This window comes from Phacochoerus africanus, chromosome 1 (assembly GCF_016906955.1).
Source record: "Phacochoerus africanus isolate WHEZ1 chromosome 1, ROS_Pafr_v1, whole genome shotgun sequence".
Taxonomy (NCBI): domain Eukaryota; kingdom Metazoa; phylum Chordata; class Mammalia; order Artiodactyla; family Suidae; genus Phacochoerus; species Phacochoerus africanus.
Window position 1 is genome coordinate 214,734,558 of NC_062544.1, and position 20,452 is coordinate 214,755,009.

At 39.4% G+C, this 20,452-nt stretch overlaps 1 protein-coding gene across 12 annotated transcripts in view; it reads left to right on the forward strand.

The window, feature by feature from the left end:
- LRCH3 (leucine rich repeats and calponin homology domain containing 3) overlaps nt 1–20,452 on the forward strand; it is a 133,559-nt gene continuing 113,107 nt past the window's right edge. For 2 of the 12 annotated variants that reach the window (XM_047790223.1, XM_047790232.1), the window contains exon 1: nt 4–379. In XM_047790223.1, coding sequence (XP_047646179.1) covers nt 118–379 — 262 coding nt within the window. In that variant the 5' untranslated portion in view covers nt 4–117. Of the gene's footprint in view, nt 380–20,452 lie in introns of all 12 variants that reach the window. The other 10 variants (XM_047790248.1, XM_047790239.1, XM_047790265.1 and 7 more) reach the window with 9 other exon arrangements.

Here is a 20,452-nt window from a genome sequence, read left to right on the forward strand (position 1 = left end):
CCTGCAGCCCAGCCCATCAAGGGACCCGTCCGGGGTCTGCAAGCCCCTTTCCCCGCCCACCCATCATCTGGCCGCGCATGCGCTGCGCGGGCGGGCCAGAGAGTTGTCGGCTAGGAAATGGCGGCCGCAGGGTTGGTGGCTGTGGCCACGGCTGCAGAGTACTCTGGCCCGGGAACGTCGGGAGGTAACCTCTCCGTTGTTAACTGCGGCCCAAACTCCGGCACAGGCCCTGGTCCCGGCCCGGGCTCGTGGAGCCGCTCCCTCGACCGAGCGCTGGAGGAGGCGGCGGTAACCGGGGTGCTGAGCCTGAGCGGCCGGAAACTGAGGGAGTTTCCCCGGGGAGCGGCCAACCACGACCTGACGGACACCACCCGTGCGGGTGAGTGGGGCGGGGGTCATCCCTGCCTACAGGAGGCCCGGGGCATGGCCAGAGGCGGCCCCAGCCTATGGGGGGGAAATCGCGAGTGGTTACAGCAACTGGTCCTGTAGCTTCGAGTCGGGACTCGAGCAACGGGGAGAAGCTGGCGGCCCCCACCCACCCAGCCCCGGGGCCTGCGGGCCAGACCCCGAGCTTGGGGCCAGGCGGACAGTAACACCCCCTCCCCCGGGGGAGAAGAGCACCGTAGGGGACTGCCGGGTAGTCTTACTCTCCTAGAAAATTAACTTCTGCCACTGCTGAGCTAGACCCTTGCTCCGCCGGGATTCTTCAGGCCCTTTCGAATTTGGGATGCCAGATTGACTTTGCTAAGATTTGGGATTGTAGCGCGCTCATGATAGGTCAGAATAGCATTGGTCACTGCATTGTCAGGGGGGCATGACTCTCAGCACTGGCCTCTTTTTATGAGTTGTGTTTTTAGTGTGAACCCGAACGCTTTAATTTTTTTCTCCTTCCCCTTCATCTAGCTGACTTACCCAGTGTACTTGTGAAAATAACTAGAGCCCACCTTCAGATACGCACTCTTTTCCTCTCTCCTCATGCGGCCTCCAGAAAAGTTGAAGGAAGAAAACTGTTTAGAAAAGATACATAGGTTGCCTACCGTTTCTGTATTTAATGCTTTTTACCCCCTCCCCCCCCAGTACTTTACCGTATACTTATTTTTGAACACAGAAAAGATAATAAATCAAGTATTATCTGGTTTTCTTGGTTGTAGAGAACAATCTCTGGTGACTGAGGTGTTCAACATAATGTTTCTCTTGTGTTTAAAATATAGCTTCCTCAGAGAGTAGATTAAAAAGGGAATCAATATAAAGGAGAAAAAAAGCCCCTTACTTATAGTATGGTATGATGTAATTATTTTCATATGTTTTTGCAACCAGAGAATGTGTAGAACTTTGTGTTTTAACCTTTCCTATGTTTGTGCACTCATTAAGATTGATAAGTATTACACATAACTGACTCATGTTAGAAAAATAAACAACTGTTAAACTACTTCAAGAAACTATTCTTTCCAAATAAATTTTTCCTCGTGTAAAATTGAAAAAATGAGATGCCTACTTGTTTATAATCTCTTCTTGAAAACAGTTGTACTGAATATACTTTGTATTTTTTAGTGAATGACATTAAAATTAAACTTTCCTGCTGACCTAAATATGAACAGCCACTTGGCTTTTACATATGTTCTGATAGTAAACATCTAAAATTGTCATTCATACCCCAGATTTCATGATTCTGTTCAGGAGATGGATGGAGTAGTGATTTCTTATTGGTGTCATTTCAGTATTACTACATTAAGCCTGAAGTTAAAGAACAAGGTGATTACAGGAGTTTATCTAGCTCATTATCTTACCTGCTTTTAAATAGTTCTAATAGGAACAATGTGTTTTGCCTTTAAGAAATACTTTATTAACCGACAAAACCCAAGGGCATTTATACAGAAGAATAAGTAATCCCAATGAGTTTTTCCCTTACCATGCTCTGAATTTTTAATTCATTAATATCTACACTTATTTTATTACTTTAATATTAAGTTTCTTCATAAACCAAATTTTTTGTTGGTTAACATTTTATCTGGTCAAAAAGTGTAAAGAGAAGAAGTTTACAAGGTGCTTTATAACCTACTAGACTAGATTCATTTCTGACATGTTAGAAATATCACTTATTAAGTATAAGTAACCTTTGGCAATCCTTGCTAAGTACAAAAATAGTGAATTAGTCTCTGAATTATTTTAAATGTCTAATTTTTTGTGGATAACATTATTGAGTTTTCACTGTTTCCTATTCATTATCATAGGTGTTTTAAAATACATTGCCTTTCTAAATGCTTAACAATCAGTGGATTAAATATTATTATCCTGGAGTTTCTGCTGTGGTGCACCGCACCGGGATTGGTGTCCTTGTGGTATCGTTGTCTCTACAGTGTCAGGACGCAGGTTCCATCCCTGCAACTGTGCATCAGATCTAATCCCTGGCTGGGCAACATCACGTGCCAGGGAGGCCAAAAAAGAAAAAAAAATTATTATCCCAAATTTGCATATGAGGAATCACTCAGAACTTACAGATGAGAAATCACTCAGAGTCATATAAATAGTACTAGTGGTAGACTTTCAGCCTGGGTCCATCTTATTACTCTTCTCTGCACTATACCACACAGCCTCCTTAGGTACAGATAGGTATTACCATTACTGCTTTTACAGATAGTGAAACCAAGTTTGGAGAGTTTGCTCAAACACCTGTAGCTAAAGGCCAAGGAAAGTGGTATTAGCCAGGACTTGAGCCTGATTCAGATCCTGTTTGAGGTAACACTAAAACCATCATCTACTTGTTTCACAGGGTACTTTGAATTCAGACCCACCTTATGTTAGCTAAAATGTTTTGTTCAGACCCTATAGAAAATTTAAAGCCAAGAAAATTATGAGTGCTATATTTATCAAAACTGCCACGCAGTCTGTTCTTTCTTAATGTATAGACTTTATCTGGTAGAGCTGCTGTCTTTACATTTTAAGAAACAGCACATATTACCTATACTGTTTATAACTTGACATGATTAAAATTCTTTGGAGTTCCTGTTGTGGCTCATCAGTAGTGAAGCTGACCAGTATCCATGAGGTTGTGGGTTCAATCCCTGGCCTTGCTCAGTGGGTTAAAGATCTGGCATTGCTGTGAGCTGTGGTGTAGGTTGCAGACGTGGCTCAGATCTGGCATTGCTGTGGCTGTGGCATAGGCTGGCAGCTGCAGCTCTGATTCGACTCCTAGCCTGGGAACCTCCGTGTGCTGCAGGCGAGGTTCTAAAAAGCAAAATAAAATAAAATTCATCATGCAACATTTTCCTGAGACTTTCCTTCCTGTTTGTTTAAAAGGTAGATCTTTAGTAAAACAGAAATATTTATTTGGGAATAAGTTACTTAATTCAGTGGACAACAAAGATCTTAAATCAGGGGAAACTTTTTAGGGCAGAACGGTTTTAACTTGGATTTAGGGAGGCAGAAATGAGAAGGAAAGCCATTCTGGGCAGTGGACAACAGAAGTGTGTGCACATTACTCAGGCTTGCCAGTCAGTGTAGTCCATCCCTTTGGCAATAGTGATGGGTTCATAGATGGACATATTTTCCATTAAGCACGCAAGAGTGTTAATTCTGAAGTTTTTATTGGAACTGTTGAGAAAGAGGCATGCTTTGAACCCTGGGGTTGCTGAGATAATAAAATGTGAGCCTGAAGTTTGCCAATAAATGAAAGCAGAGCCAAAAGATAGAAAGAGTGACGCCAAGTTTGAATGATAATGTTTGAACCTTTGGATCAGTAGCCATGCCTTAAGTTAGTGGTATCCTTGGACTTTCTTGGTTTTTTGGGTTTTTTTTGTCTTTTTTTTGCCTTTTCTAGGGCCGCTCCCACCGCATATGGAGGTTCCCAGGCTAGGGGTTGAATCAGAGGTGTAGCCACCAGCCTATGCCAGAGCCACAGCAACTCGGGATCCGAGCCGCATCTGCGACCTACACCACAGCTCACGGCAATGCCAGATCCTCAACCCACAGAGCAAGTCCAGGGATGGAACCCACAACTTCATCGTTCCTAGTTGGATTCATTAACCACTGCCCCACGACAGGAACTCCTCCTTGGACTTTCAAATTATGCAAGCTAATAAATTCCCTTGCCTGCTTAATTTGAGTAGACTTCTTGACACGATGTAAGAGTTCTGACTATTATAGTGAGACTGCTTTTGATGAAGTTGTGGAGAGGTCAGTTAGGTCAGAATAAATAGTTGGATTAAAGAATGTAAGAGCTACCTTTTGCCTTTAAGGCAGCTAGATTGATGATAGGTTTGGAAATAAGAAGACTAAATCACAGTCATTCATTCAGCAGATATACATGGAGGACCAAGACACTCCCTGTCCTCGAAGAACTCAAGGGAATCTATCTAGTGGAGAATAAGTAGATGTAAAGATTATTTGAATTGTCTAATAGTAGCAAAACTTTTATGTGTAAGGCATTATGCTAGGTAATATAGTGGAAAGAAAAATAAGAGACTAACCTCTAAGTATAAAAAAATCAGTAATCTTATTGGGAGACTGCAATAACAATCCAGGAATAAAAAACAGAGGTCATATTGGAAAATAAAAATGTACAAGTGCTGACTGAATTTATTTCTTTTTAAAGAGACAATGCATCGGATGACCGAGCCATTAAACCTAGAGGACTAGGAAGATGGTAATGCTCCTGATGATACCAGTAGCTAACATTTATTGAACTGTTAGCATATTCCAAATATTATACTGTTATATATATATATATATATATAAATGGACACACAATAACCATTTGAATTGCAAGTACTATTTTTAACCCCGTTTTACATGTGAAAAAGTGGAGACAAGACTAATCTGATCAAGGTAATGCTAATAAATGACAGAGCTAGGATTCAAATTCAGATACATCTGAGCCTAAAACTCCTGTTTTTGATCTCTAAGCCATACTGACAAAGTTTGGTACACAATTTCCTGATACCTTTACGGGGCTGATAGCACATCTAGTTCATTGTGTGCAGCAAATAGAAATGCAAATCTGGAACTCTAACAGTGAAGTTAGGACTGCAGAATTAATTGAGAGTCATCATGAACAGTTATGAGATTCTTGGAGAAAGAGTGTGGAAAGAGGAAAAGCTTATCACAGACAACCATGGGGTACACCAGCATTTAAAAAGGCAAAAAGCGGGGATTCTCCCATTGCTTAGGGTTTAAGGACTTGGCATTGTCACAGCTGTGGCTCTGGTTACAGCTGTGGCTTGAGTTTGATCCCTGGCCTGGAAACCTTTGTATACACAGGCGTGGCCAAAAATTTTAAAAAATTATAAATAATAAATAAAAAGGCAGGAAGAGGAATCAGCCTGAGAAAAAAACAAAGTTTCATAATTATACCAGAATTCAGAGACTTCTAAAGCCAAAGGAAGCAGAAGTAACCATTTTAGTTGTTTTACAAATGAGAAGCAGTCTCAGAGAGATTAAATGATGTGTTATATAGCAAGGTGGTGCTGTTTCACAGAAGGCAAATAGGTTTATAGTCAGAGGTGTAAGAAATCTTTTCTGGGAGTTCCTGTCATGGCTCAGCGGAAATGAATCCAACTAGGAACCATGAGGTTGTGGGTTCGATCCCTGGCCTTGCTCAGTGGGTTAAGGATCCAGCATTGCCGTGAGCTGTGGTGCAGGTCATAGACGCAGCTCAGATTTGGTGTTGCTGTGGCTGTGGTGTAGGCCAGCGGCTATAGCTCCAATTAGACCCCTAGCCTGGGAACCTCCATATGCTGTAGGTACAACCCTAAAAAGACAAAAGAAAAAAAAAGAAATCTTTTCAGAATGAAATGTCCAAAAATGAAACCATGAATTCAGCTTTGGGGAAAAAACCTGTGGTTGAAGTCAAATGGGGAGACTAAGAAAAAAGAAAACAAATTGAGAAGTGGTGGGTGAGCCAAGGTAGCGAAATCCTATTGAAGCCGTAAGAATTAAGGCTTTCTGGAAGTTCCCATTGTGGCTCAGTGGAAATGAACTCAACTGGAATCCCACTAGAATGCCACTTTGATCCCTGGCGTTGCTCAGTGGGTTAAGGATCTAGCATTTCCCTAAGTGCAGTGTAGGTTGCAGATATGGCTCAGATCCTGCGTTGCTGTGGCTGTGGTGTAGGGTGGCAGCTGCAGTTCTGATTTGACCCCTAGCCTAGGAACTTCCGTATATCTCAGGTGCCCTAAAAAGCAAAAAAAAAAAAAAAGGCTTTCGAGAATTGGGTACTTATTTCCTAGGTAAAGAATGATGATTGCTTAAAAGACTATGTAATTTTTTAAAAAGCAGTCTGTAATCCACAAAATTATGATTTCATTAGTCTTGAAAAAATGTACTGCAGTGTCATGTCTTAAGTAGAAGTCATATTTTTCTTGGATCCTTATATATGTATATTTTGTATCAACCACAGTATATGTACTAGGGCAGTTCTGTCCAATATGGTAGTAGCCATATGTGGTTATTAAAATTAAAATGTTATAAATTTAAAATTTGGTTCCTCAGTCGTTCTAGCCACATTTCAAGTGCTCAGTAGCCAAATATGTCATATTGGGCAGCACATTAGACAGACCTACTGTCTGTTGTATGGACAGCACAGATAATAGAACCTCTTCATCATCACAGGAAGTTATACTGTAAAGTGATGTTGGGGCATACTGACTCAAATAGAATTGAAATTTTCTTCAACATTATTTATTTTATAAATTATACTTCTTTTGGCGGTATTTTTCTCTATCCATGAATACAGTAAGCCTCTGTGGTGATTAGAGATGAAAATACTTTTAGGGAGTTCCCATCATGGCGCAGTGGTTAATGAATCCGACTAGGAACCATGAGGTTTCGGGTTCGATCCCTGGCCTTGCTTAGTGGGTTAAGGATCCAGCGTTGCCGTGAGCTGTGGTGTAGGTCGCAGACAAGGCTCGGATCCTGAGTTGCTGTGGCTCTGGCGTAGGCCGGCAGCTACAGCTCAGATTAGACCCCTAGCCTGGGAACCTCCATATGCCATGGGTGTGGCCCTAGAAGAGACCAAAAAAAAAAAAAGGAAAACACTTTTAAATAATGGTTGAGAAGGCAGAAGCAAAGAGAGGAGGTAGCGGCAAATGGGGCTCAGTCATAATTACACGATCTTTGCTGACATCTCAGCTAACACCAAAGCTAATTTTATTTGATTAATCAGGCTGGTTCAGTTTAGTATACCTAAAAATCATTCTTTCTGATTTTAAAAATTGTGTGTGCTCATTATAGTACAAAAAGTTATAAAGAAGACACTAAAGATCATTTGTAATTCCATTTATGGTGGTGAACCCTGGTTTGAAATCATCTAACATTTTCTTCATCAATATGTACAGTCACATCTTTTTTTTTTTTCTGTCTTTTTAGGGCCACACTCATGGCACATGGAGCTTCCCAAGCTAGGGGTCCAGTCGGAGCTACAGCTGCCAACCTACACCACAGCCACAACAATGCCAGATCCTTAACCCTGAGCAAGGCCAGGGATCGAACTTGCGTCCTCATGGATGCTAGTCAGATTCGTTAACTGCCTGAGCCACGATGGAAACTCCCCTGTACATTCTCATTTTTTTAAAAAAATCTAAAAATGGAATCATTCAAAGACTATTTTATTGTCTAATTTTTTTACTATGTGAGATACAAAATCAGAAAATATTAGGTCTGTAGCATAATTCTTAATAGTAGCCCACTATTGATACACATTAGGATTGTTTTCACCTTTCACAATTGCAAATGTATTTGCTAAGAATAGCTTAGTATTTATGTCTTGCAGACTTCTAAATTATTTCCTTAAAATAAATTCCTAGAAATATAATTGATTGGTTAAAAGGTATTCACAATTTTAGGGTCTTTTTTTTAAAAAAATACAGATTGTAAAATCGTCCTTCCAGAAGGATTGTTCAGCTTAGATTTATACTAGTAGTGCATGCATTGTCATTACTTTGGACCCACTGATCTCATTCATTTTGATCTGTGTCATTCTGGTAGGTGAGAGATAATATCTCCTTGTTCTGTATTCAGTATTATCTTGAGGAATGTAATTTTGACTACAGTAAGCAAAAGTGGAGTTCCCATCGTGGTGCAGCGGAAATGAATCTGACTAGGAACCATGGGGTTGCGGATTTGATCCCTGGCCTCGCTCAGTGGGTTAAGGATCCAGTGTTGCCATTAGCTGTGGTGTAGGTTGCAGATGTGGCTCGGATCTGGTGCGTTGCTATGGCTGTGGTGTAGGCTGGCAGCTGTAGCTCAGATTGAACCCTTAGCTTGGGAGCCTCCATATGCTGTGGGTGCAGCCCTAAAAAAGCAAAAAAATTAAAAAAAAATAAAAAGAAAGAAAAAGTTTATAAATACAAGGGGAAAATATTTAGTTTTTCTATTTTTTCCTGTGACATTTTGTCATAGAACAAATTGAGAAACAGAAGTTCTTTGTGCATATATATAAACTCCTGCATATTTAATTTGATTCTTTTGTAATTGTAAATTGTATATTTACTATAGAACATTTGGGAAAGCAAATACACAAGGTAGAGAAAAGAAAAAAGGGATAGTGCTACTGCAAAGATAAACACTATGAACATTTTGACTTATTCTTCCAATTCTTTTTAAAATTTTTTAAAGTTTAAAAGAAATTTTGTTTTTTATTTTTCTTTTTAGCGTCTCACCCATGGCATATGGGAGTTCCCAGGCTAGGTGTCGAATTGGAGCTGCAGCTGCTGGATCATGCCACAGCCACGGCGATGCCAGTTCCAAGCCACACCTGTGACATACACCACAGCTCACAGCAACACCAGATTCTTAACCCACTGAACAAGGCCAGGGCTTGAACCCACGTCCTCATGGATACTAGTCAAGTTTGTTATTGCTGAGTCACAATGGGAACTCCTCTTATGATAGAATTTTAGTGGCTGCGGAGTATCTAACTGTATCTTTGTACTTAACCAGATAGCTTTTATTGGGCATTTAGACTATTTCTAATTTTTTATTATTAGAAATAATACTATGAACATTTTTATACATAACTCTTTGCTAGTGTATTATTATTTCCTTTGGGTAAATTCCTGGAAGTGGAATTGTTCAAACAAATTGTATGCAACTTTAAAAATGTAAATACAGGAGTTCCCTTTTGGCTCTGTGGGTTAAGAACCTGACATACTGTCTGTGAGGATGCAGGTTCAATCCCTGGCCTCACTCAGTGGATTAAGGATCCAGCCTTGCCACAAGCTGCAGTGTAGGTCATACATGTGGCTCAGATCTGGCATTGTCATGGCTGTGGCTTAGACCAGTATTGCAGTTCCAATTCGACCCCTAGCCTGGGAACAACCATATGCCACAAATGTGGCCTTTAAAAATAAAATTAAAAAAAGTAAATACACATGATTTACACACAGAATTATAAAAAGCAGTTTCTCATATAAAAACTGTTACATATTGTATATAGCTTAACTAGGTTTATAGGCCACCCACAAAAACCTTTTTTTTTCCTAAACATGAAAATCATTTCAACTCACTGATTTCATTCCTCTTTATACCTAAAGGCCATATCTCCCACTTACCTCTTTCTATAAAGAATGTGTGAATGTGTTAATGACACAGATTTCTTCTTTTTCTTTCTTTTTTTTTGTCTTTTTCTTTTTAGGGCCGCACCTGTGCATAAGGAAGTTCCCAGGCTAGGGGTCAAATCGGAGCTACACCTGCCAGCCTCCACCACAGCAACACAGGATCCTAGCCGCATCTTTGATATACACCACAGCTCATGGCAATGCTGGATCCTTAACCCACTGAACCATGCCAGGGATCAAACCCATGCCCTCATGATTACTAGTTGGGTTCATTACCACTGAGCCACAACAGAAGCTTCAATGACACAGATTTTTATTGAAGTACCTCTAGCCTCAGAGAAGGTCCGAGGTATAGAGCTTGAAGTTACCTCAGTAGGGAACTTGAAATTTGAAGGCTTGGAATTTTTTAAAGAATTCTACCCTATGTTATGTCTTCATGCTTGTTTTAATGCAACCATTTAATTATGAACCATTAAGGCAGACCAAAGTAAGTTTCTATAATGTTTATTCTCTTGTTTTCTGTAACCTACCCTCCCTACCATGAGTATCTCAGTTTCACAAATATGGATATAATATTATATATAATACTATTTATAACAAAGTTTCTGTGGAAATAAATACATTGAATTGAAATGTGGTATGCTAAGAACACATCTCAGGAAACATTTGTAACTCCCTTCCTCTTATAACTTTGCCTGTTGTTTGGAATGAGAAATCCTATAGCTCTAATACAGTCTCATCCACATGCTTCCTTTCTCTTCTGAGAGGAACAGCACAATTCTTATATTGTACTGACACAATAGGAAAGACTTAAAAAGATTTCTGTTACTTACATCCTCTCCACCCACCCCCCTGCAACAGACACATATTTTATAAAAAGAAGCAAAGACCATGGAGAAGATCATGGCTGTTGGGTATAAAGGCGTCTGGAATAAGATTTAAATTTATGTTTCAGGGGAAAAATCTAGACTCAACTGTACTGGCTTTGTTTTTTAAATAGGAAGGGTTAATAGATAGTGCCTTTAGGAGGGATGAGAAAGTGAGTCATAGATCACTACAAAATCAATGTTGAGACTAGAAGAATGGCAGCAGTGTTGGCGCCAAGGATTTCCTAGGGTTCATTTCCTTTTATGGTGGCTAGATGAGTAACGTTATCTCATAACATGAAATATGACTTTTAAGTAGTAACGTACATGTTCATTATTTTTCCAATTTTTTAATGAAGCAGTTATTTCACTCAGGCTTAGGAAAAAAATACGGTAAATGTGGTAATTCACAAAAGGAACATTATTTTAAATTCTGAAGTAGTCAGTAATATCAAATGCAATGATACTAGTTTTAGAATCAGAAACTAGTCCTAAAAATTTAAGGTATTTCCTTACTTTTAACTTTCTTCCTTGCTTCTCCAAATATGTAGATTTTTAACATCTGAAGGAAATCTTAAACCAAGGATTTTAACTATTTTGTTAAACACATTTCTTACAGAAACTAGGTAATCAGTTTTTCCATTAAAAACAGGTTTTAAAAAATGACCTACATTCATAGGGAGTAAAAAGATAAGCCCTGGAGTAGGAGATTTCCAATACATACAACAAACAAATGATATCCAAAATATGTATAGAATTTCTCCAAGCAAGCAAGGAGATAACACAGTAGAAAACTGAGAAAACACTTTAATTGGTACTCCACTAGAGAAGAATCCACATGACTAATAAATAGTGAAAACGTGCTCAATCTCATTAGTAATCAAGGAAATGGAAGTTAAAATCAAACTGAGGAGTTCTCTTGTGGCACAGTGGGTTAAGTATCTGGTGGTGTCACTTCAGGAGCCTGGGTCACTTGCTGTGGTGTAGGTTCAATCCCTGGCCTAGGAACTTCTGTGTGCTATGAGTGCAGCCAAAAAAAAAAAAAAAATTTGAGATACTATTCACAAGTTGATAGTACCAAGTACTGAAAAGAAAGTACAGTTGTCCCTCAATACCCTCAGGGGAATGATTCCAGGGCCCTTTGTGGACACCAGAATCTGCAGATTCTCAAGCTCCTTGTGTAGAAATGGCATAGTATTTGCATATAACTTATGTACATCCTCCTACTTTAATTCATCTCTAGATTACTTATAAGATTTAATATAATATAAATGCTATGGAAATAGTTGCTGGCACATAGCAAATTCAAGTTTTGCTTTTTGGAACTTTATGGAATTTTTTTCCCCAAATATTTTCAATCCAAGGTTGGTTGAATCTGCAGGTGCAGAACCTACAAATACTGAGGACCAACTGTAGAGCTTTGGGGACACTTACATAACGCCAATGGGATGTGAATTGGTGCATTGCCTTCGAAAAATACCTAGTAAAGTTGAAAATACACATACTTTATGAATCCAAAATTCCAAGCTCTGAGGAACATACCCCAAAGAAAGTTGTATGTAAATACACCAGGACAAACGCATAAGAACATTCTTAGCATTGTTCATCTTTGGCAAAATGGAAACAACCCACATGATCATCAATAGAATGGGTACATCACTTGTGGTATATTTATTTATGTGATTTTATAGCAGGGAAACTGCATGCAATTATATAGATGTACCTTGGAAACATGCTGAGTAAGTAAAGTACATGATACTATATATGCAGCACAAATATATTTAAATAAAGTTCAAAAACAAGCAAAATCAGGGTTACCATTGTGGTTTAGCAGTAACAAACCCCACTAGAATCCATGAGTACGAGGGTTTGATCTCTGGCCTTACTTAGTGGGTTAAGGATCCAGCGTTGCTGTGAGCTGTGGTGTAGGTCACAGGTGTGACTTGGATCTGGCATTGCTGTGGCTGTGGTGTAGGCCAGCAGCTACAGTTAAAATTCTACCGCTAGCCTGGGAACTTCCATATGCCTTGGGTGCAGCCCTAAAAAGACAAAAACAAAAAAAAAGCAAAATCATTCATAAATGCTGCAACTATTTTTAAAAGGCTAGGAAATGATTATCATAAGAGTTAGGATAATGGTTACTTGCAGGGGAGAGGGAAGATGTTAGAGGAAAGGGTCCATGGGTTAAGGGTGGGTGTATTTCTGAAGTACTGAGAATATTCTTTTTTTTTTTTGTCTTTTTGTCTCTTTGCCTTTTCTTTCTTTTTTTTTTTTTTTTGTCTTTTTGCTACTTCTTTGGGCCGCTCCCGCGGCATATGGAGATTCCCAGGCTAGGGGTCGAATCGGAGCTGTAGCCACTGGCCTACGCCAGAGCCACAGCAACGCAGGATCCGAGCCGCGTCTGCAACCTACACCACAGCTCACGGCAACGCCGGATCGTTAACCCACTGAACAAGGGCAGGGACGGAACCCGCATCCTCATGGTTCCTAGTCGGATTCGTTAACCACTGCGCCACTACGGGAACTCCTCTTTACCTTTTCTAGGGCCGCTCCCAGGGCATATGGAGATTCCCAGGCTAGTAGGGGTCTAATCGGAGCCGTAGCCACCGGCATACGCCAGAGCCACAGCAACTCAGGATCCGAGCCTCATTTGCAACCCACACCACAGCTCACGGCAACACCAGATCCTTAACCCACTGAGCAAGGCCAGGGATGGAACCTGAAACCTCATGGTTCCTAGTCAGATTCCTTAACCACTGAGCCACAATGGGAACTCCACTGAGAATATTCTTTAACCGAGGTTATCACATGTATGGTTGCTCACTTTATACTTGTAAAAAATTGTACGTTTATGGTTTATTTACTTTTTTTCATGTACTTCTTTGTTTAGGCTTATTTACTCATTGCTGACTTGTGTATTACTCATGGCACCTCTTCTTTTTTACCTTTCCTTTTTCCTTCTCCTCTATTATCCCCCTTCCCCAGTCAGGTATTTTTCTTGCTTCCCTAATACCTCGTTCACACTTTTCTACTGTCACAATGAAAAATACTATCTTTTCTCACACTAGATTGGGAGCTTCTTGAAGAAGATATATTAGTTTTCTTTTGCTGCATAACAAATTACTGTAGACTTAGCTTAAAACAACATCCATTATTATCTTACAGTTCTGTAGCTCAGAAGACTGGACTCAACTGAGTTATCTACTCATGGTCTTCCATTGCCAGGCTGGACTCTTATCTGGAAGTTTGGGGAAAGAACTTCCAGGATCATTCAGATTTGGGCGGAATTCATTTCATTGCAGTTATAAAACTCAGGTCCCTATTTCATCTTTGGGCTGCTCAGAGACGCAGTCCACATTCTTTGCTACATAAGCCCCTCCACCTTTAAGCCAACAATAGTGTGTCCTGCTCAGAATCTCTAACTTCCTCTTCTGCTACCAGCCAGAGGGCTCATGTGATAAGATTGAGTCTAGCCATATTATCTCTCTTTTGTTTAATTCAAAGTCAGTTGATTAGTAATTACTTAATTATGTCTGCAAAATCTCTTCAGAATATGGGGTCAGAATATATTTCATATTCACAGTCCCAAGGATTAGAATGGGGGCCATTTTAGGATTCTTCCTGCCATAGAAGATTCTGTCTTATTGTACATCATTTAGTACAATGCCAAATACCCTTTGAGTGTTTATTAGATGGGTGGATGAATGGGGTGGGATGGGATGGATAGGTGACTGAATGAGAAGTTAAAACAGGAAATGAGCCTTTTCACTTTCTTAGTTTTGGAAATAGTGACAGCTGACTTGTGTGTGACTGGGCTTAGTGAAGACCTTTGGGGCTTCAGTGATATAGTAGAATTCAGTCAAAGCATTCTCAAGCATGATACCAGTGAACATATTTTATGTCAAAGTCAGGCATTTAGACCCCCCCCTTTTTGGGGGGGGGCACTCCAGTAGCATATGGAAGTTCCCAAGCCAGGGCTCAAATCTGAGCCACAGCTGTGTCAATCCTGAGTCCTTAACCCATTGTCCCACAGTGGGAACTCCTCCCAGACCCTCTTTAATTGGTGTCATAAACGGTAAGGGTGATGATTTACATGTGCTAAGAATCAGTACCCCCAAAATATAACCAGTAGCAATTGAGAATTTTTAGGTGTTTGAAAATTTTCAGAATGGGACCTTGATTTGCTAATAGAAGTAAAACATTTTAAATTGCGTATAATTATAGGCTTTCCATGTATATTTGATATTTATAACATTGATAATTATGCAAATCTCAGTTATCTAAGGAGACTCTTAGCCTGGTAAATATGTGATCCTTTTTCTAGCTCAGTAATGTTGTGATTTCTGGTCATGTATTAATCAAGTGACATACCACAGCCTGTTGGTTCTCAAACCTTAATGTACATAAAATCCCCTGTAGCACTTTAAAAAGATGTATATTCCTGTGTCCACACCTTAGAAAGTCTGATTCAGGAGATCTGGGGCAAGGTTCATTAAGCTGCATTTTTATTTTTATTTTTTTTTAATTTTTGTCTTAAGCTGCATTTTTAACAAGCAACCCAGTGGTTCTAGGTGCAGGTGGCCTAAGAACCACCACTTGAGAAATTCTTCCGTAGGCTTTGCTGCTTTACTTTAGAATTCATTTAGGAAAATAGTAGTTTTTCACTTCCTAAAGATATCTTGATTAGGAAAGCCAAGGGTTTTATTCACTTGAAGAAAAATTTTAACTAGAAAACGTACTTCATTTTGCAAAATTGGGCACTTTGGTATAGAATAAACATCGAAAGCTTGGTTTTATTTGTTTTAAAGGTTGTGTCACTGTAAAACTGTACTGTTAGGAGTTCTCATCATGGCACAGTAGAAACGAATCCAACCAGGAACCATGAGGTTGAGGGTGTGATCCCTGGCCTCACTCACTGGGTTAAGGATCCAGCATTGCCGTGAGCTGTGGTGTAGGTCGAAGACGCAGCTCTGATCCTGTATTGCTGTGGCTGTGGCGTAGGCCGGCAGCTGCAGCTGATTCGACCCCTAGCCTGGGATCCTCCGTGTGCTGCGGGCGCAGCCCTTGAAAGCAAAAAAACCCACAAAAAACCAAAACACTGTACTGTTAAAGTTATAATAGATAACCAATTTACATGAAAAAATATACTATGAAAATTAAGCATATATGATTTAGGGTCTTTGGAGCAACAGAAACCAACCGTGGTTATTAGTGGCTCACCAAATCTCTGAGGGGGCTGGAGAACAAGGCTAGAAGGGTTGGTAATTAGGAATAATGCTCCAAATCCTGTGACGGAACATATCCTGTGCAGACAACACTAGCCTTGCCACCTGAGGATAGACACCTCAACTTATACCACCAATACCAATGATAATGGACACTATACCAGCACTGGAACTTTTGCCACCGCTGCTTGTGGATATTGAGGTGTATTTTTACCACTCTGCTTTCAGTTCAAAGTTAGGGAAGGATCTGTCTGCTTGAGGGAACCTAGATCACTTGCCCGTGCCCCCAGCTGCAAGAAAGGCTGGGAAAGCAAGCACACCATGTGAAAATTTTCAGCTTCTGTCGAGGAAAAAACTCTTTTTTAAAACATACTGTATTCCCCAACATAGGAATAGTGTTTAGATCCTGGGCAGCCTGAAAAAATGGCATATGTCTAACTACAAGTTGTATTTAATATAAAATCAAGTAACCAGCAGAGTAGATAATTATAATGCACAGTAAGGGATATATATGATGCAGTGGTAGTCACTTTACTGACTAATTAGTGTAACTTTTCTGCAACTAAATGTTCCATTTCTTGTTTCAGTTGGGAGAGGAGGAAAAACTTGCTAATTAGACTCTTTAAGAAGTATCTTCATTTTTTCTTTTCTTTTTTTATTCTTAGAGTACCTTAATTTCTTTCAATATCTAAAGTCTGCATTAATTTGAGGAGAAGAAAGAGTGTTGCCTACCTCCTGTCGTTTCAGGTGTCTGCTGTGTCTCAAATCCCAGTACTTAGGGACAGTATTCTGTTGTCATTTTAGCCAGTGGTCCCTCTAGTAAGAAATTTTAGACAACCAATGTATATTTGTTTATGTATTATGTGCTTATCCTAAGGCACTAAAATTGTATGTATTATAAAATAGACATAAAATATAAAATTTAAAGGAGAAATTAAATGTAAATAGAAAAGTTCTAATTTTTTTTTCCATGCTCCAGTGGATCATTTTAAGTATCCCCTGGATAGCAGGCTCACATTCCCTCCTTGAAGACTACTGATTCAGACAGTGGTTAGCCTCTTAATGATCTTTAAATAGGAGAAAGGGAATTTAATGTTAAGTATCTGAAAACATTCTAGGCTCTATTTTGAGGCTGTGTAGGAAATGAGACACTGTCAGAAGTATGGAGTCCCAGGATAGAGAGCTGTGACCTGTTGAAAAGGAAAGGATGTTAGAAGACAAAGGCTTAAGGAATTTCTTGAAGCAATGCTGTAGATGATGAGGGATTCCTTTCATAGCATGTGCAAAACAAACCAGTGTGTATATGAAGTGGGCTGAGCTGTTCTCATGGATTGGAAGGGGTGGGGTTAGGCAGGGTAGGGGCAGTGTTACTTTGGGAGTAAGAAGATTTGAATATTCTCTGCCTTTAAAATTTTCTTTTCCTTTGTCTTTGATCTTCTGCAGTTTGATTATGATGTGGCTTTCCTTATATACATCCTACTTGAGGTTTGCAGAGTGTGTGACATTTGTGGATTGAATAATCGTTGGTTGTTATTTGGTTTCAATAACACAAGTTTTTCTATTTTCTTGATTGACAAATACTATTCAAAGTCATAATTATTCTTTTGTTAGGACTCGCTTTTCCTAGAATTCTACTGTTACATAAGCATCTTTTGAAAATTTTAAGAGTGACCTAAGTGTATATAAAGTTTTGCAATTCAGAGTGGACCAGCAATATGGCATCACCTAGGATTTTATGAGAAATGCAGAATTTCAGGCTTCATCCCAGAATTAGAATCTGCATTTTAATGAGATCCCCAGGTGCTTATGAGGACATTACAGTTTGAAAAGCACTACTCCACAGCTAGTCAAGTAATTGAAGTTGCTTTTTTCCCCCAGAAGGTCTCTGAGTTAAATAGTTTACCCCTGTTATTCTAACCCCATGCCGCATAGGCCAACCAAATTGAGCACTCTCAACACCATACTATTAAAAAAGAGAAAGATGAGGTTCCCAATGTGACGCAGTGGATTAAGGTCCAATGCTGTTTCTTTGGCGGCACGGATTCCATCCCCAGCCCAGCACAGTGGGTTAAGGATTCTGTGTTGCCACAGCTGTGGCATAGGTCACAGTTTTGGCTCGGATTCTGTCTCTGACCCAGGATTTTCCATATGCCATGGGTGTGGCCAGAAAGAAAAAGAGAAAAAGGTACAAAGAAGGTAGAAAAGAAAGTTATGTCACCTTGTTCTAGGATACAGTGTGTTCATGGTCTGGGCATATCGTGAGAACATATATGGCTAGGGTAAAATGTGATAAAATAAACCTATGCTGGTCACCGTTGATGTGATCTCAAGAATGTTTAGTTCCTGTTGTTACTAAACAATAGCAAGTCCTTTTGGGCTGTGCCTTGGCTCATTTGGGCTGAGGTCAAAATTATGCTGAAAGGTTAAAAATGAAAAAGCAATTGATAGAACACTGTAAACCAGCTATAGTGAAAAAAAGAATCATATATTAAAAAAAATCTTAGTATGTCATCCTGTAGGTGCAGTAAGGATCCCAGCTTGTGCAGAAACCCCAGACTCTGTCCACAGCTCAGTTTTTTTGTTGTTTTTTTTCTGCCACTCCTGTCACATGTGGAAGTTTCCCAGCTGGGGATTGAACTTGCACCACAGCAGTGTCCCAAGCCTCTGCAATGACCACCCCAGATCCTTAATCCATTGTGCCACAAGGGAACTCCCACAGCTCAATCTTTTTGTGTTTTTTTTTTCTTCTTCACTTCTATTATGAGGATTGAGACTTTCCACCCCAAATCGTTACACCATAAGCAGGTCTTTATTTCTCATTGGTATATTTGTTTCTAATATTTGCTTTCAGAAGCCTAATTACTACTGGTTGAATTGTTTGTCTTGCTTATGAAGACATAGTTTACTAACAGTAGGAACTAAACGTTCTTGAGATCACATCAACAGTGACCAGCATAGGTTTATTAATTTTGCTGTCTTAATCATAGTACTTGCAATTTATAAATACTTCTTTATTTTCCAACATAAGATAATAGCAAATACAACTTAAAAGACTTACTTTCTGAGAATCTGTATCTTGATTATCCTCTCCTTTTGTTGCAAAAGAAAGGGAATTTTTCGTAACAGGTATTGATTTCTTCACATTGCAGTTCCTCTTATCTTTCCTTTTTAGGGTTCTTTGGGGCTTAAGGATTTCTTAGAGATTTAAGAAGTTTATCACTGGCTCTATCTGTTGTGTGTCATACTCACATGACTGCCTAAACTCTTCATTTGTGGGGACCCTCCTCTTGAGCAAGCCTTTTCCCATCCCAGCATTGCTGCAGAGAACTTGAAAATTGCATTCCAAAATCAAAAAGATTTTCTAGATCCATCTTCTTTCCTCCTTCCCCAAATAACCATCTGTTATCTTTAAGCAGTCTTAGTTCTTTTTAGAGAACAATAGGATGCAGCATTACATGCCTACTGGAACCTCCTTTTATATTGTTTCATCTGAGACCTGATACCAGACAGGATGGCATTAGGAACAACTTAGATAATTTATATGAAGGAGTAGGAGCCTTTCAAAGTCAGGAATGTGGGCTCTTTTAACTCTTGTTTGACCAAATTATTTTCTTGCTGTGGTGTTAAAGCTCTTCAGTTGATTCTCATTTATGTTCTAATCTGATTTACCAGCTTTTCCTTTCCTTCATTCCCGGTCATATTTTATGTCCTGTATTACTGTGTATTATTACACCACACTATATTTTGAATTAAAGTACTATCAAAAGTTTCAGAAATAGTGACATCTAAATGCCAACTTATAATTGCTTATTTTCAGTAAGTCTCATTTGTATGATGCCATTGAATCCCCCCTTATTTTTGTGGCTGCACCCGAGTTATGTGGAAGTTCTCAGTCCAGGGATGGAACCCATGCCATGGCAGCAGCCCAAGCTACTTTAGGGACAACACTGGATCCTTAACCCGCTACACCACAAGAGAATTCCTAAACCCATATTTTTGAAAGCTCCTGAATTTAATTTCCTTAGCTTCATCAGTATAGTTAGTCTGATTTTATGTGTATCCAGTAGATTAATCAAAACTGATTTCAGTGAAACTTTCTTTTCTTACTTTAAACAAGAGAATATTTCATATGCACAATGACTTTCTAACAAAATGTATTTAAACTAGCATACTAAATAATTTAAAAACCATCATTTAAATTCAATGTAATTTTATAAAGATTAAATAGTATTGAATTATTTCATGTAATCTGTGCCTCAATGAGTGGTTATGGCTTTTACAGAGTACATTATATTGTTTGCTGTCTTACATTATCCTTCTTTGTCAAAAAAGTGATTTTTTACTTTGCCAGGTTTCTTCGTATGACTCATAACTTCCATTTTTCTTTAACTTATTATGTTCTTGTCATCATTAGTGTGTATCAGATGTTTGAATTATTTTGGGAGTTGTGTGGTTCGGTGGTAACAAACCCAACTAGTATCCATGAGGATGCAGGTACAATCCATGAGGGTGCAGGTCGGTCCCTGGCCTCTCTCAGTAAGTTAAAGGATCTGGCCTTGCCAAGAGCTGTGGTGTAGATCACAGATGTGGCTCAGATCTTGGTGTTGCTGTGGCATAGGCTGGCAGCTACAGCCTGGGAACTTCCATATGCCACAGGTGCAGCCCTAAAAAAGACAAAAAAAAAGTTTGAATTATTTTTACTATTATCTGTTTTTGGAGGAAGAAACCTTACTGCAGCATACAACTATATAACAGTTGCAATACAGGGCTCAAGTTTCTTAGTATATTGTCCAAATGTAGAAAAACAGAG